Source organism: Lepus europaeus, chromosome 1, assembly GCF_033115175.1.
Source record: "Lepus europaeus isolate LE1 chromosome 1, mLepTim1.pri, whole genome shotgun sequence".
Classification (NCBI taxonomy): Eukaryota; Metazoa; Chordata; class Mammalia; order Lagomorpha; family Leporidae; genus Lepus; species Lepus europaeus.
This window is the reverse complement of record NC_084827.1, coordinates 134,216,632-134,233,391: the sequence shown is the minus strand read 5'-3', so window position 1 is coordinate 134,233,391 and position 16,760 is coordinate 134,216,632. Positions and strand designations below refer to the sequence as shown.

Genomic DNA, 16,760 nt, shown 5'->3' with positions numbered 1-16,760 from the left:
TAACACTATTTTCTGAACTCGGTAATCTGAAATTTATTTCACCTTCAAAGGTAACTTTTTTAAGGTGGAAATTGGCTTTTAAAAACCTAAGAACCGAAGTTAAGTACCTGGTTTTATCTGTGATATCCCCATCTACCTCAATATACAAGCTGTTATCTTCTCATCAGTAAAAAACAGAAAAATGTGGTCCAACTTGTTAGCTGATGCACCCAAAAGCAATTCGTACAAGCTATACATGAGCATGTTCTGGGGACAGAATAACTGGCTGCATTCCGAAGGGAAACGGGTGACCTGGCCCACCTCAACCGCTGATGGAAAGCATCTTACATTACGCTTTTAGGGACCCATGGGTGGAAAGCATATAATTGTTTTTTTGAGAAACAAAACTAAAATGATGAGACTGGACAGCCTACAGCGTGAGAAGATGCTACCAGAGGTATCGCTTTGTCTTCTGGGAAGGATCGTAACAGGGCATGGTGCTAGACCACAGATGTTCGGTTTAACAGTTCACAGTTGAGGATGGCAGGTAGTCTCAGAAAATTGAAAAATGCCTCTGCTGAGCCAGTTACTAGTAAGATTCCACCTACACATGCACTACTTAAATACCTGCCTACACAGCAGAGCCTCAGCGACCTGTGTGTGACGACCGTAAGAGAATGGCCTTGCTTGCCTAGGACTGCGTGTGGGTGTTGAACGTGGTACTTTACATATATGAGGTGCAAGCTTGTAACGCAAAGATGACTCATGGGTTTCAGAATGTGTAATTCTGGAGGACAATCTAATTTATGCCACCACGGGCACTCACAGCAAAACTAGCCTTACCGTTTACTCGATTGTTTGGCTGAACAGGAAATTCACAAATTTGCCTGGTTTAAATCCCAGCTACTCAGCTGCCCATCCAGCTTCCTGCCAATGCACCTGGGAGGCAGCAGATGATGGCCTAAGTACTTGGGCTCCTGACTTTGGCCTGGCCCAGCCCCAGCCATGAGAAGCCATTTGGGGAGCAATCCATCGGATGGAAGATCTTTCTGTCTCGCCCTTTATCACTATGAGAATTTTTTTTAAAGATTTATTTAAAAGACAGAGTTGGAGAGACAGTGACAGAGAGCTCTTCTATCCATTGGTTTGCTCCTCAAATGGCCACAGAAAACCAGGAGCCTGGAACTTCACCTGGGTCTCTCACGTGGATGGCAGGGGCCCAAGTACTTGGCCCATCTTCCACTGCTTTCCTAGGTGCGTTAGCAGGAAGCCGGATCAGAAGTGGAGCAGCCAGAACTTGAAAAAGTGTGCATACAGGATGCCAGCATTGCAGGTGCCGGCTCAGTCCATTGTACAACACCGGCCCTGAGAACAAATTCTTGATTTCGTGCTTCTTAATACTTATGGCACCACTATCTTGAGCCAGTGTTATATATTTAATCTGTATTTTGCATCACTGTCTTAATGGCAACATTCAACTGATGACATTTTTCTAAGATTAAGAAACAAGTTGATTCTTTGGGAAGGCACAATGAAAAACTTAAATAGAAGGGAACTGTAAAGTAAAAAAAAAAAATCAAATGGAGCATTCTGGAGCTTAAAACTATAAGTCAAAAGCTTTATGCACAATTAAGTTTTTAATTGTAACTTTGATACACTGATTATGAAATTTTAATTTTCGGGCAAAAAAAAAATAAGAACACCTTGAAGGTGATTTTGTTTTTTCATTTTTATAGGTCAGTAGAAACAGAAGCCTAAGATTGTAAAAGATTAACCATTGCTTACTCAGAAGGTAAGAAAACTCCTAACACCAGCACTTGGGCTTTTGATCACATCTATGCAAAACAAAAATCACCAGACAGGGTTACTTTGAAAGTCGTTAACAGCCGTTTTTGAGATGAATTCATATTTCCAATAAAAACAAATGTCAGAACATTGGATCATTCTTTTGTTAACTCTGGAGGTCCACTTGAGCAGCTCATTTATGAGAACACCCACTGATAATAACAAATCAGCTTGGATTCCTTGAACCACCACCCATGCACAGCTGGACCAGGAGGTGACTTTTAGTTAAATATCAACTACCATAATTGGTCACATCTTTCAAGCTGTTATAAACACAAAATGTTTGCTCAATTCTAACTTCAGCTATTTACTGATTGAATTCATTTTCTAAAAAGATGAAAAAAAAAAAAAAAGCCCTAAAGACCTCCTGGTTTCATTAGGTTAACACCAAGGTTAATACCTTGGGTGGTTTTCTTTTGAAGCCTCAATGCAGTGTCAAGTGCAGTCATTAAGTGAAATGGGTACGGTATCAGTAATGCTTAAATATCTGAGTGGCCAAGTGAGTGGAGCACATGTTAGGCAGTTCCCTGCATTTTTTTTAAGATTTATTTATTTGAAAGGCAGAGTTATGGGGCGGGAGTGGGGTGGGGTGGAGAATGTCTTCCTTCTATCCACTGATTCACTCCCTAGATGGCCACAATGGCCGGAACCCTGCTGATCTGAAGCCAGGAGCCTGGAGCCTCCTATGGGTCTCCCACGCAGGTGCAGGGGCCCAAGGATTTGCGCCATCTTCCACTGCTTTCCCAAGCCATAGCAGAGAGCTGGATGGGAAAAGGGGCGTCTGGGACTTGAACCGGGGCCCATATGGGATGCCAACACTGCAGGCGGCGGCCTTACCTGCTATGCCACAGCGCCAGCCCCACACTTTTATTTATTAAACCTTAAATACTAGTGGCCTACTCTTAACTGTGAAGACCCACTAGGTGCTAGTAGCCTGATGATCACCAACCCTAAAGCTTTTACTCAAGCAAGGACACAGGAAAAGGCAAACTGCTTCTCAGGGATGCATTTGTTTAAAATTATTTATTTATTTACTTGAAAGGCAGAAGCAGAACAAAGAGAGTCAGACAGAGAATCTTTTGCCTGCTGGAGGCTGGGCCAGACCAGAAGTCCAGAACTCAATCCAGTCTCCCACATGGGTGACACAGACCCAAGTACTTGTGGCCATCACCTGCTGCCTTCTAGGGTGCACATTACGAGGAAGCTGGAATCAAGAGCAGAGCAATTCCACTCTAGTCTCCCACATGCGTGCAGGGGCCCAAGCACTCAGGCCATCTTCCACTGCCTTCCCAGGAGCATTAGCAGGAAGCTGGAAGGGAAATGGAGTCACCAGGACTCAAACTGGCACTCCAATATGGGATGCTGGTGTTGCAAGCAGGCAAAGCCCTGCACCACAATGCCAGCCCCTCACATGGCATCTTACCAGCATGCTAAATGCCTACCCCAAAGGGGACATATTAAAAAAATAAAAGGACAGCTGCAGAGTGAAAGGCACCACGCTGATAGCCCTGGCTCATTTCGTTTGCATCCTACTTCCCACACATGCTTGCTTCCACCTGTGAAGTGCCCACTACTAACACCTGCATGTTACAAGAATGCACCTACACATCAGCTCCATATTCGTCCCAATTCTGTAACACACGCTTGTAGTCTGTATGAGTGGCTTCAGAAACCATCTAAACTGGGCCTTGGGCTCCTGCAGGGCACGCAGGGATCACATATTCTTCTGTGGCCTTCATCCCTACCCTGGCACCTAGCACAGCGTTTGTAGCTCTTTGCTGAAGATTAATCTACAAAACTTGGACACTAAAACTTTGTCGCAAGGTTTTGCTGGTTGTTCACCACAAGGTTAGCTCAATTTCATATAATTAGCCTTTAGTATTGAAGTCAAGCCATATTTATACATATGTGACCTACTATCAATGTTAAATACTAATGCTCCTCCTTCCATTTATTAATTTAGGTGGTCAGAAATGGTGTTTTTAAAATGTCTTAAAAACTTTCCCTGAGAACATGAATTAACCTGTTTCTCTGGCAGACCAGTGTCACTGAGCACTCGCTAGAAATGAAGGCAGCTGGCAATAACATTAGTCACCATTTAAGACTTAAGCTCCTGGCCCCTAACACCCAAGCCCAGCCAAAACGATAAGATAAGGGAGGCAGAATAGGCGAATGTCACCCACTGTGGAAAGTACTGTGCAGAAAGTGCTATCAACATAAATGTGTGAGGCACAGAAAATCTTTATTGCCACAGGAAGCAAGTGCACTCGTCCCACCTCACCAACAACTTTAAGAGTCACAAAAATGCAGACTTCACACAATAAAGTATAACACAGATCTGGGGAGAAATGGTCCCTTGGACTATATTGGCTGTAATACTGAGGTAACCAATTGACCTTGTTCAGTGAAAATACCTCTAACACAATGAAAAAAATCAACTAGTTATAACATCCAATTCATATATACAATTCAAATAAAAATATATATTATTTGCTTTAATGTATAGCAAGTTTAATACATTAGTGTTTATAAAATAAAAACTGTATTCTACTGAAATTCTTCTTGTGCTTCTTCCTTATCACTTAGCATGAAAGACGAGAAAAGTATGATACTTAAGGAAACCTATTCATGGATTTAAAGATGCAGTTTGTGGGTCCATAAAAGATGGATAAATATTAGTTGGAAGACAACTGCATCTTTAAAAATTGTTACTTATTAAAACCTACAAACTTGAACTGTAAGACACAATTAAAAAAAAACCCACAAAATTTCTCAAAATAGATTAGAATACAGGAAACGTTTCATGAAACTACTGAGATACTAACCAGTGCTATGGCTAATATTAAAAACTGAACATTCTATTTAAATCGTACTCATACTATTTCTACACACAGTGAACAATACAACCACAATAATCAACCTCAAGCTAGCAACAAAGTTGCAAGGTCCGTGAGAAGCTTCTTTAGTGGGCAGAACACTATGGTACAATAAAACATTTAGGAAGGGAAAAAGCCTTTTAATAGTATAAAAGTTGTTCACTGGTGTTTCTACTGTAAAAGCTCTCCTGCAAATCAAAAACGAAAAAGCAATTATGTATGTGACAGTGATCAGAGACTACAGTGCAGACAAGTCATCTAAAATTTGGCTGACGAATTTTAGTATAACAGATTATGACTTAATTTTTTTACACAGTTATGATCTAAAGCAGAACTGGAAACAAAACAACACATACATCATGTAAATACACTCTTCTTGGAAATCTCTGGGTTTAGGTAATCTGTAGGAAGTAAAGTAAAGCTGTCAAATGTCTTCTCTTAAATCAGCAGAAAAAATGTCTATTGGCAGATGTTGTATTTTTTTTCCCACTATGGATTCCAATGTGCAATTCTCATAAGGACACAAGTACATTATTAACATTAAGTACACCCCCACATATGCACACAGTCCATTAATTAAATAGAGGGAATTAAAACATACCTTCAAGTTAAAATGAATTTTAAGGAGAAACTGCATTCACAAATCTGAAAGGTGTATAAAAATGAAATTGTAAAATAAATAATGAGTATGTGTGTCCACTAAACCTCCATAGAAACATGTCAGCAAAGGTGGGTGCCATGACTGCCCACACTTGTGATGGCTGGAGGCGAAGATATTCCCTAGTGAGAAGCATCTAACCTCTCTGCTGAATACGGACAAGAATTCCTGGACACAGTACGGTACTTAATTTAGTACAGCCTTTGTTAACAGTCACCACATTTATCACATATAGGGTTAACCCTAGGTCTTCATCTGTTTAACACATTCTGAAACATCACTGTTTTCCAGGCTTTATAGCTCCACGTGCTTAAGTTCTCTGTCCGAGTGATAACTGCTTCCTATTTTTGTTACACCTTAGGTAGTTATTATATAAAACAATCTGGGTCAACTTAGTTAAGAGATATTTTCTTCTTCATTGCTCATCTTTCTAACTTGTCTCCATGAGTTGTGCAAATATGCACTGATTAAACCAGTGAAAATGACATTATCAAATGAATGCTACACATTTCCTATTAAATCAGATCAGTTTTATCAAATAGTAAATCCACAAAATTTTCCTTGGTTTGAATTGAGTATTTTTGCTTTCCATTTTTTCACAATCATTGCAACCTTACCAGTAACTACATCACCTAAACTTTCCTTTTTATGACTGTAAGATTCTAAACTCTGATGTGTAATAATATTTATGCTAAATACACTAAAAAGTACACAACAAGATTTCAAGTAAAATAAACTGTATCCACATCTATTGGACCAAGAAGGTCTCAACATCTAGATTTTACTTCTATAAATTACACAAATACATTGTACATTCTTAAATAATGAATGGCTACAATATTAATTTGTAAGCCTTTCCACATAAAACAACTTACACAGGAATGTGAATGAATCAATATTTCTGTTACAGATTGCGACACTCAATTCTCTCTTTTGTGGCTGTTGTTTAGTTTTCCACAACTACTGTATCACTCCTTATGCTTTGGCTATGAAATCTGTTTGAGTTGAATGAGGCAACATTGGTTATTAAGGCTTGTTTCTATGATGGAGCATTTTCCTTAAATTGATGCCGTTTCCAGTGGGAGAATCACAGCTATCTTGAATCTTCAGGCTCTGTTTTGATGACTTTCTTTTCTAAGGTAAAAGCTGAGTGAGGATAGTCTTTTAAAATCCCAAGGCTCTCTGCATAAAAATGGAAACAAAGTATATAAATCAGTGGGCTACAAAAATCAACGTTTTTATAAAACAATCTCCCAAACTCCACAGGAAGTAACAGCAACTACTCATGATTCTGCAAATTCTGTATAAAAATTTTTTATACAGTGGTGGTTAAAAACTTGGATTCTGGACTTAAATTCCAACTCTGCCGATTACTAGGATGTATATATCTCTGGGCAAGTTACACACCTTTCTAAACCTTAGAGTCTTCATCTATAAAATAGGGATAGTATGTACATAAAGAGACATAACAGTTCAATCATGGAGTGCACATAAAACACTGTGCATATAGAACACGTAGTTTTATTAAATACTTGGCCCAACATGATAAAGATATAAACTAATCACTCATCTGCAGCTGTTTTATTGGTTAAAATATTTACTATCAACAAAGAAATGAGACAGAAAAACATGTTCAATGATTTTACAAGTTGTAACCATTACATACTAAGGTAGGAGAAACAGATATAAAAGAATGATGATGCTTCTTTAACGCAAAATCATTCAATGGAGTTACATACGTGTAGTTATCTCAACCTCATCCAAACACTACAGAACCATAAAATGTTATCTTTATGTAGAGTGCTGACACTGGGAGCTAGACACACATATGCAAACAAGTATACAGATCCATGTCCACACCTTGAAAGGTAACCAAACTACTAGTTTATTAAAATGAAGTAGCTAAATTTACGAACATACCCTCTCTACACAGAAGGAGATTTTAAGATCTGCCTAAGAGTAATAAAAACAATAGTTATCACTTACTGAATTCCTGCCAGCCATACAATTCATATATATTATCTTATTTAATTTTCATAACTACTTGATGTAGTAGAAATTATTTCCATTGCCCAGATGAAGTAACTGAGGGGCAGGGCAATTATGTAACTCAGAAAGGGTTACTCAAATGTTGGTACTGAGACCTGGACCCAAGTCTGGTCTATACTGAACTGGTATTATTTCTACTACAAAACAGGAGAGAAAGAAAAAAAGGTGTTTTTTTTTTTTTTTTTAAAGATATTCCCTTATTCTGTCCTACTTAAAACCATAGCTGAACTGCAAGAGAGATGCAAAGTGTGTCCCCATGGTAAGACACAAATGACCGATATAACTGGTTTTATACATGTTTATATGCAGTCTTCAAAGGAATATAGATTTGCAGTGTCTTAACTTTGTCTTTTAAGAACTTTAAAGAATAGTTCAATTTTTCATGTTGTAAAAAATACAACACCAGGATGTGACTGTTTTATGATAATTTTAATTCCTCAATGGCTGACATTCTTAAAGTGGCTCAGTATTTCAGGCATGGAAAGCCAAGACACTGTGGCAAAAAAATGGCCTAAATGAAAGATCTCTGTGAGTGAGATCCCGGAGGAAAGAAGGGACCATCAAAGAAGGAGGTACCTTTCTCTGAAGGGAAGAGAGAACTTCCACTTTGATTATGGCCTTGTCTAAATAAGGTCAGAGTTTGTGGACTTAAGAGGCTTCTATAGCCTTAGCAGCTCATGACAAGAGCCTCAGGTGATCACTGATGTCATAAATAAGTGTGTCAATTGTTAAATCAACAACAGGAGTCACTGTGCACTTGCTCCCTATGTAGGACTTCTGTCCTTAATGACTTGTACTATGAGAATTAACAGTAAAACTTGTCTTCAAACAGTACATTATACTTTGTGTGTGTAGATGAAAACTGTTGAAATCTTTACTTAGTATAGAGTTGATCTTCTGTATATAAAAATTAAAAATGAAGCTTAATGAAGAATGGGATGGGAGAGGGAATAGGAGGTAGGACGGGAGTGGGGTGGGAGGGTGGGTATGGAGGAAGAACTGCTATACTCCAAAAGCTGTATATATGAAATTTATATTTATTGAATAAAAGCTTTCTTAAAAAAATAAAGTGGCTCAAATTAAGTATTCAATAGCACAACAGCATCACAGAACAAAGTATTTAGTACTTTGGCCTTCTGGGCATCAACTATTAGGAGTATAACTGAAATTGGAAGACATAAACTCTCTTGATAACCTTTTGCCTATAAATACGTAAGTGACAATATAAAAGTTAAACCTTTAATGCTGTAAAACTACTTTCCCACTTATAATACAAATCTAGAGTCACTAATCTGGCTTTGGTTTCCTCAACTAAAGAAAATCCAGTGATTTTGATTGATTCCTAAAGTTACTTAAATTCAAAGGCTGAATGATACTCAGTTCTTTCAAATGGTGCTCGTGTCTACTACTTTTTCTAAATCACTTGAGTTAAAAAATATGTAAATATCTATAAAGAAATGATTACCCTTCTACAGAGTTCAGTTTATTTCTGAAATAGGAGTATCATCTCCAAAGTGCATCTACATGAAGTTTAGATTTTGATCCACAAGGTTTTCCTAACAGCAGAGTAAGCAGAGTTCATCAGTTCCACACTATGTTATTCCAGGAAAGGGCAAAACAGCCAAACTCAAACCAGTCTCCTACCCAGATTAACCTTTGTATGAAAGCTACATAAAAATGTACACATAGCAGCTAGCCGTAATAGTCACAAGCATGATGAGTGTTTTCTATCATTCTTTAGAGTATCTACACTCTCAAAAAGATTGCCTGATACTATGGCAATCTATAATTTGCAAGGGGAGAAGAACTGACCAGCAGCACTCTTAGTAATGACTCTGTTGTTTTTTTCACCCGTGTGGCAGTCAAGGGGAGAACAGAATTTAAAGATGCCTGTTTTCAGGTGCTATTCTCTGATCATAAACCACATTCTCACCTGATGACTGGGACTTTGCCTCACTGGAGTAAAGTCTGCTCAGCTCCCCATCCACCACAAAAGGATGGGGTTGTCTGTTCTGTAAATTAGGCATTCGGAGATTCAAAGGTCTCTCTCCTAATGAAAAGAAAAACAATGATTAAAAACATACCACAGTGGGGCCAGTGCTGTGGCGCAGCAGGATAAAGCCCTGGCTTGAAACACTGGCATACCATATGGGCGCCAGTTCTAGCCCCGGCTGCTCCATTTCTGATCCAGCTCTCTGTTATGGCCTGGGAAAGCAGCTGAAGATGGCACAAGTCCTTGGGCCCTTGTACCGGCATGGGAGACCTGGAAGAAGCTCCTGGTTCCTGGCTTCAGATCGGCTTAACTCTGGCCGTTGTGGCCATCTGGGGAGTGAACCAGCGGATGGAAGACCTCTCTACCTCTCTCTGTAACTCTTTCAAATAAATAAAATAAATCTAAAAAAAAATTACCAGTTTTCCTTAAACATAAATTCTCAGGATAAGCATTTGGTATAGTGGTTAGGGGACCCCTGGGGGCACCTATATCTTTGGGTCCCAGCTCTGCTTCTGGTTGCAGGTTCCTGCTAACATGCACGGCGGGAGGCAGCAGGTAGTACTCATGTGGGAGACCTGCATGGAGTTTCCAGCTCCTGGCTTTGGCCTGGCTCAGACCTGGCTGTAGTGGGCATTTGTGAACTTTCTTTCTGCCTTTCAAATAAATAATAAAAATAAAGTTTAATATTACAAAAACAAAACAGTAAGTTTTTACAAGTTGCTGGAACGCTCCTTGGGAAAAGAGTGAGGAAAGTCAATGGACACTCAAGAACTAAAATAATAGTTGGAAAAATACTTAAAATAATAATTTGGGAGGAAAATGCCAAGTTATCTCATCCTAGTCCCAAGGATAAAATTTTGCAGGGGCATTTTTTTTTTAAGATTTATTTATTTATTTGAGAGGCAGCATTACAAAGAGAGGGAGAAGCAAAGTGAGGTGTTCCATCCACTCATATTTGGTGGTTCACCCCCCACCAAAAGGCTGCAACAGCTAGAGCTGGGCCCATTTGAAGACAAGAGCCAGGAGCTTCCTCTAGGTCTCCCATGTGGGTACAGGGACCCAAGCATTTGGGTCATCTTCTATTGCTTTCCCAGGCCATTAGCTAAGAGCTGGATCAGAAGTGGAGCAGTTGGGACATGAACCGATGCCCATATGGGATGTCAGCGCCACAGGCAGAGCTTTAATCTGCTACACCACAGTGCTGGCCCCTTGCCAGGACATATTTTAAGAGCTAAACATAAATAAAACTGAGGACCCCAACAAGCATGTCCATTTCAGAAAATGAACTATTTTTTAAGACATTCTTACACTAGTACAACCATTTTACCAGGAAGTCATGCAATTAACCAAAGAACTATAAATATTAAGACAGTGAAATTGGTTCAAACCAATTAGAGATGAAAAAGCATAAAAACTATACCAAAATTCATGAAAAAACAATTAATACAGAAAAAATGCTTTATACATTAAATCATATTCTATCATAACCTAAATCCATCACATTAGCAAACTGCCCCCTGTACTTCATTATCTTGGTGTCACAAATCAGAGTCATCATATCTTTCATATTTGCCTCTGCTCTGTAATCATTAAGTCTTAATAAGAACTACTGGATAAATTAAAGAAGACCTCACCTAAAATGTTTCTTTAGTATTTTTTTCTCCTACGGCACTGATTTGGTGACATTTATAATATTTGGTTCCATGGCTGCACAATGTTTCTTAAGATAGTACTCTTACTTAGAAATAAATTTTATTTTTTGGACAACAGTAATCAGTCTTTTAAAAAGTATTAATAATATTTTAAATGTACTACAAAATTACTATTTTTCTTCAAACGCTAGTATCTGAAACTAAGCAATATTTTTATGTACTTATATACTGTATAACTCCTGCCACTGGAATGTAAGCTCTCAGTGAGCAAAGACTTGTCTATTTTCTGTTGCCACTTCAATGCCTACAAATATTCAATGTTGAATTCAAATAAATTCAATGCCTAGGAAATATTAAAAAAGTTAAAATAGTGAATAATAATGATGGGATTTTTCTTCATGTGAGGACATGAAAACAAATTATATTCAGAATGGCAAACATACTCACATAGCTTTCTAAACCTAAGAGCTGTACTCTGTCATAAGACTTTTTTTTTTTTTTTAAAGATTTATTTATTTGAGAGGCAGAGTTACAGACAGAGAGGAGAGACAGAGAGAGAGGTCTTCTATCCACTGGTTCACCCCCTCAATGGCTGAAACAGCTGGAGTTGAGCCAATCTGAAGCCAGGAGCTAGGAGCTTCCTGTGGGTCCCCCATGCAGGTGCAAGGGCCCAGGCACCTGGACTATCTTCCACTACTTTCCCAGCCATCAGCAGGGAGCTGGATTGGAAGTGGAGCAGCTGGGAATGAACCAGCACCCATATGTGATGCCAGCAACATAGACAGAGGCTTAAACTACTGAGCCACAGCGCTCGTCTTAGTCATAAGACTTTACAAGCAATTACCATATTCTCTTAAGACACAAATGCTGGAAGCGCAGCATTGTGGTACAGCAGGTTAAGCTGCTGCCTGTGACATCAGAATCACATATGAACTCCAGTTCAAGTCACGGCTCCTCCACTTTGGATTCAGCTTCCTGATGATGCACCTGGTAAGGCAGCAGAAGATGGCCCAAGTGTGTGGGCCCATTCCCATGTGGGAGACCCGGATGAAGTTCTGGATTCCTGGTTTCCATCTGACCAAGCCCTGGCTGTCGCAACCACTAGGGGCATGATCGAGCAGAGGAAAGTTTTCTCTGTCTCCCTCCCTCTCAGTAATGCTGCCTCTCCAATCAATCAATCAATCAATCAATCACTTTTAAAGAAACAAATGTTGTAAGTCTTAAAAAATATCAAGTTTCGATCTTTTAAAAAGGGAGAAACATCTCTGATAGAATCTATATCTTTAGGAAGAATGATCTATATAGGAATAATAAAGTAAAAACACTCAGAAATTAAAATTTATAGGATAAATTACTTCATTCTTAGAAAGGGGGACAATTAAAAAATTAATTTTGATAGAAAATCTAGAAAATAGTCTTTACAAAATATCAAGATTTAAAATCAGCAATTTTTTTCAGTGTCTCTTTACAGTACAATGGTGGTGGCTCAAAAGATATAGGTCATTCTATTTTATGTAATGTTTGCTTATTTTCAGCTATTTAAAAGGGAGAGAGAGAGAAGTCTTATCTGCTGCCTCACTCCCCAAATACACACAATAACAGGGGGTAGGCCAGGTCAAAGTCTAGTACCCACTCCATCCAGGTCTTCCATGTGGGTGGTAGGGGACCAAGCACTTCAGGCATCATCCTATGACTTCCAAGAAGCATTAGCAGGAAGCTAGGTTGGAAGTGGAGCGACAAAATTCCATCCTAGGCACTCATATGAGAAGCAGGCATCCCAAGCAGTGGCTTAACCTGTCATGCCACAGCACCTGTCCAACATGGGCCATCCTAAAGACACACCTTGTCCATCTGAGTTATCAGAAGTCAAGCCATTTGGGCTGTGCTCTTCTGAGCTCTGCCTGTAGAGTCCTGCCGACAGTCTTCTCTCGCCATGCGGCAGTCTGTCGTAGCCAGCCTGGGTGCAAAGGAACTCCATCTGCTTTGCCATCACCTTTTCAGGCTGCTAGTAAGTAAAGCAAAAATAAAATCAGTCACTAAAATATTCTAGATTTTCTAATTGCTTAAAGATGCCAATTTCAGACTCCAGCAAATATATTTAGCATTCATTAAAATTAGTTCACACTTCATGTGGTATATACATCCCATAAATATGCATAAATGTCTATATCATCATGTTAAAACATAAAATACTGGAATCCTTTCTCAATCCTATAAAGGGAATTCTATCTCAATTCTAAAGCAAAATAACTTTAGTTTTGTTTTACAAGGTACTGGGTCCTTCAAAGGATTTTTTAAAAACAGAAACCTAAGATAAACAGCAACATCTGCCATAGACTGCTTCTAATAGGGTGAAATCTTGGCATTTTTATTTTAGGATCTGGCACTACACAGACTCTGACATGACAGTGTGTTTTGGGGAAAAAAGGTGTAAAATGGTTGTCTACAAGAACAAGACAAACACTTCTCCCACTAAAATTAAACAATGCAAATTATGCAGGAAAACGTCAATGCCAACAAGGACCTCGCCTCATCACAGGATGAAGCTGCAGGATTTCCCAACCAATCATAGAAAGACATGTTTTAAAATACACAATTAGTTAGCTGACATATAAATTTATCTCTGCATGAGTTTTGTATATTCCTTATTATGCACTGCTCCAAATTACTTGTATGTGACATTCAAAGCAGTGTATTTGAGATATTTTCCCAAGAATTTAATGCACAGATATGTGCACAGGTAAGAAGTTAATGCCACGTCACATGCGAGAGTAGTACAAGAACAGAAACTGCTACATACAATTGCTTACAAAACGTCCTGATTGATAGTGTTAAAAATCAATCAGTAAAATATGTTAATTCACAGATTAAATAGGATAAATATTTTGATGTCATTTTCCTAAATGTACATAAACCAGATCAAAAGAGATCATAACTTCATTTCATCTGAACTTGATACTAATTAAATGACAATATTTCAATATGCATTCTCGAGGAGAAATATATTTTTCATACTCTTAACATGAAAAAACAAAACTTGGTGGTCTTAAATGTGACGAAATACAAATCACTCAGAAGCAGCACTATCAATCTTATAGTGCTTCCTAAAAGATGTCTGCAGAAATGACTTTTCTAAATGTTGGTTTCCGTGCGCACACACAATCTCATCAAAAGCACCTGAAGTGGCATCCTTAACAATTTTTTCCAATATGTCTGAATTTAAATGATTTAATAATTACAATGTTGATTATTAGCATTTTATTGAAAACCAGTACAATTTTTGAAAACAATTATTGAAAACCAGTACAGTCAACACGACTGTAATGAATCAAAGTTTTTTTACCTGAGGTTTCTTGAGAATCTGTCTCATTTTCTATAAAACTAGAAAGAATAAATAAGTAGATCCCTATGAAATTCTGTTCATACACCTAAAAACAACCAAATGGTTATGATTAAGTTGTTGATATGGCTGTGGACCAGATATTTTAAAAACCAGAATAAATTCAGTCCTCAGATACCTAAAACAAGTTAAAGCAGATATTTTTAAATTTAATTTATAAATGATACTATGAAATAAGAATCTGTAGTTTGTTACCTGTGAACTAAGAGCTGCAAGTTCTTCACTCTTAGCTCTAGCCTGCTGGAAGAGTGTCTGCACAGAATCCTGAAAATCTGGAAACCCATCCTGTGGGTCAAAGAACACATTATATAGAGTTTGTAAAAATAAAATACCATATTACCCCAAACTCAGAAGATAAAGCAACAAAATCAACTCAATACCACTATCTAATCAGTTAATAGTTTAATGTACAATATTTCATTCCTGTATTTTACGGTACAAATGCCTTATTTCCCTTTTCTTCTTTTTCAATTGTTTTAGAGGCAGAGAGAGAAAGCAAGCTCCCATTTGCTGGGCAGGCCGAACCAGAGCTGAGAACTCAATCCAATTCTCCCACTTGAGTGGCAGGAACCCAACTACATGAGCCATCACCTGCTGCCTCTCCGTGTCTGCAGTAGCTGGAAGCTGGGATTGGGAGCTGGGGCTGGGACTTGAACCCACAGAGACTCAAACTCAGGTACTCCGATATGGGACTATACTTATGCTCCAATTCTACCACTTACTAGTTATATGACAACAGATGAGAAGCTACATTTTTCTGAACTCAGGATCCTCTAACAAAAGTAAGGATAGGGGCCAGTGCTATGGTATGGTGGGTAAAGCCACTGCCTGAAAAGACAGCATCCCACATGGGTGCCGATTCGTGACCCGGCTGCACCACTTCTGATCCAGTTCTCTGCTGTGGCCTGGGAGGGCAGTGGAGGATGGGCCAAGTCCTTGATCCCCTGCACCCACATGGGAGACCTGGAAGAAGCTCCTGGCTCCTGGCTTCAGATCGGCGCAGCTCCGGCCATTGCGGCCAATTCGGGAGTGAGCCAGCAGATGGAAGACCTCTCTCTTTCTGCCTCTCCTTTTCTCTGCGTAACTGACTTTCAAATAAATAAATAAATTTTTTAAAGAGAAATGATAAGAGAATCTACCTAATTAGGATTGTGGTGAGGACTGAATGAGATAAAGCTAAAGAGACAATGCCTTTTAGGATGCTGTAACTGATAAATAAATATAGCAACACATATATACTAAAATCTTATATTAAATAGGGCCTTTCTGTGGGTACTGTATTCCTGGACAACACTCAAATTATTTTTATTATTATACATTAATATATTATTTATATATTATATATTATTTATTTATATTAATATTTATATATATTTGTGCTAATCCACATAATACCTTTTGCCTATTTATTTCTCCACATGAAACTTATAACTACAAATCATCACAACAGCATGGTTTAAGTAACTCTGGTGAGAGCTATAAAAGACTCCTCAGAAAAACTGTCATTCATAAATTCACTCCAAAACATTCATTTACCCCCTTATTTGATAAGCTATGTAACTGTAGCAAAGGATGAATCATTACAAACCAAAGTTCGTACACTAATAAAGCAGAAAAAGATTCAATAACAAATATTTTACCCTATTTGAGATAGGGTAAATTGTGGCCCCCAAGTTTTTCACTATCAGGGTCTTTTAAAAAAAAAAAGTATTTCTCTACTGTAGATCCCATCCATTCAAATAGTTCATCAGCTATAATGAGCTTGTTATTTTAAAAATTCAGACACGATATAATTAAAGTCAAGTGCAAATAAATTTGACATCTTCAGATAGTCTCATGTAGCTTTCTGGTGGGTATGTAACCAGCACTGTTAAAACACTGAAAAGAGGCACCTTTTTAGATCGCAGTATTGGCTTCTAGAACACACAGAACATAATCAGGTGAGCTAGAATGAACTATCCAAATGCATACAGTCTAAGTGAAAAGTGTACTTTGTCTTTTCCATTCTATTTTTTTTCTAAGAATTTTAAACCTAAACCCAACTTTCTCTTTAGCAAGTTCTCCTTCAAGTTCTAAAGTTCTTGTGAATAAATTAGCAGCAGATTTAGAACAACATCAGTAAAAGCAGCTATCACTTTTCAGGAAACTCTAAAGTACTAGTTCAATTGTTTCTTTCTTTTTTTAAATTATTATTTGAAAAGCAGAGTCAGAGACAGAGAGTGGGATCTTCCATCCACTGGTTCATTCAAGTGGCAACAGCCAGAGCTGGGCTCATCTGGAGCCAGGAGCTTCACCTGGGTCTCTCACA

General features: G+C 38.3%; 1 protein-coding gene across 3 annotated transcripts in view; it reads right to left on the bottom strand.

Moving 5' to 3' along the window:
- Positions 1 to 4,047: 4,047 nt before the first annotated feature.
- NAB1 (NGFI-A binding protein 1) overlaps positions 4,048 to 16,760 on the bottom strand; it is a 53,291-nt gene continuing 40,578 nt past the window's right edge. For 2 of the 3 annotated variants that reach the window (XM_062189307.1, XM_062189316.1), the window contains exons 5-8: positions 14,648 to 14,737; positions 12,895 to 13,057; positions 9,341 to 9,457; positions 4,048 to 6,540 (exon numbers count right to left, since the gene is read on the bottom strand). In XM_062189307.1, the coding sequence (XP_062045291.1) occupies positions 6,452 to 6,540; positions 9,341 to 9,457; positions 12,895 to 13,057; positions 14,648 to 14,737 (459 nt within the window). In that variant the 3' untranslated portion in view covers positions 4,048 to 6,451. The remainder of the gene's footprint in view (positions 6,541 to 9,340; positions 9,458 to 12,894; positions 13,058 to 14,647; positions 14,738 to 16,760) is intronic. The other variant, XM_062189327.1, reaches the window with a different exon arrangement.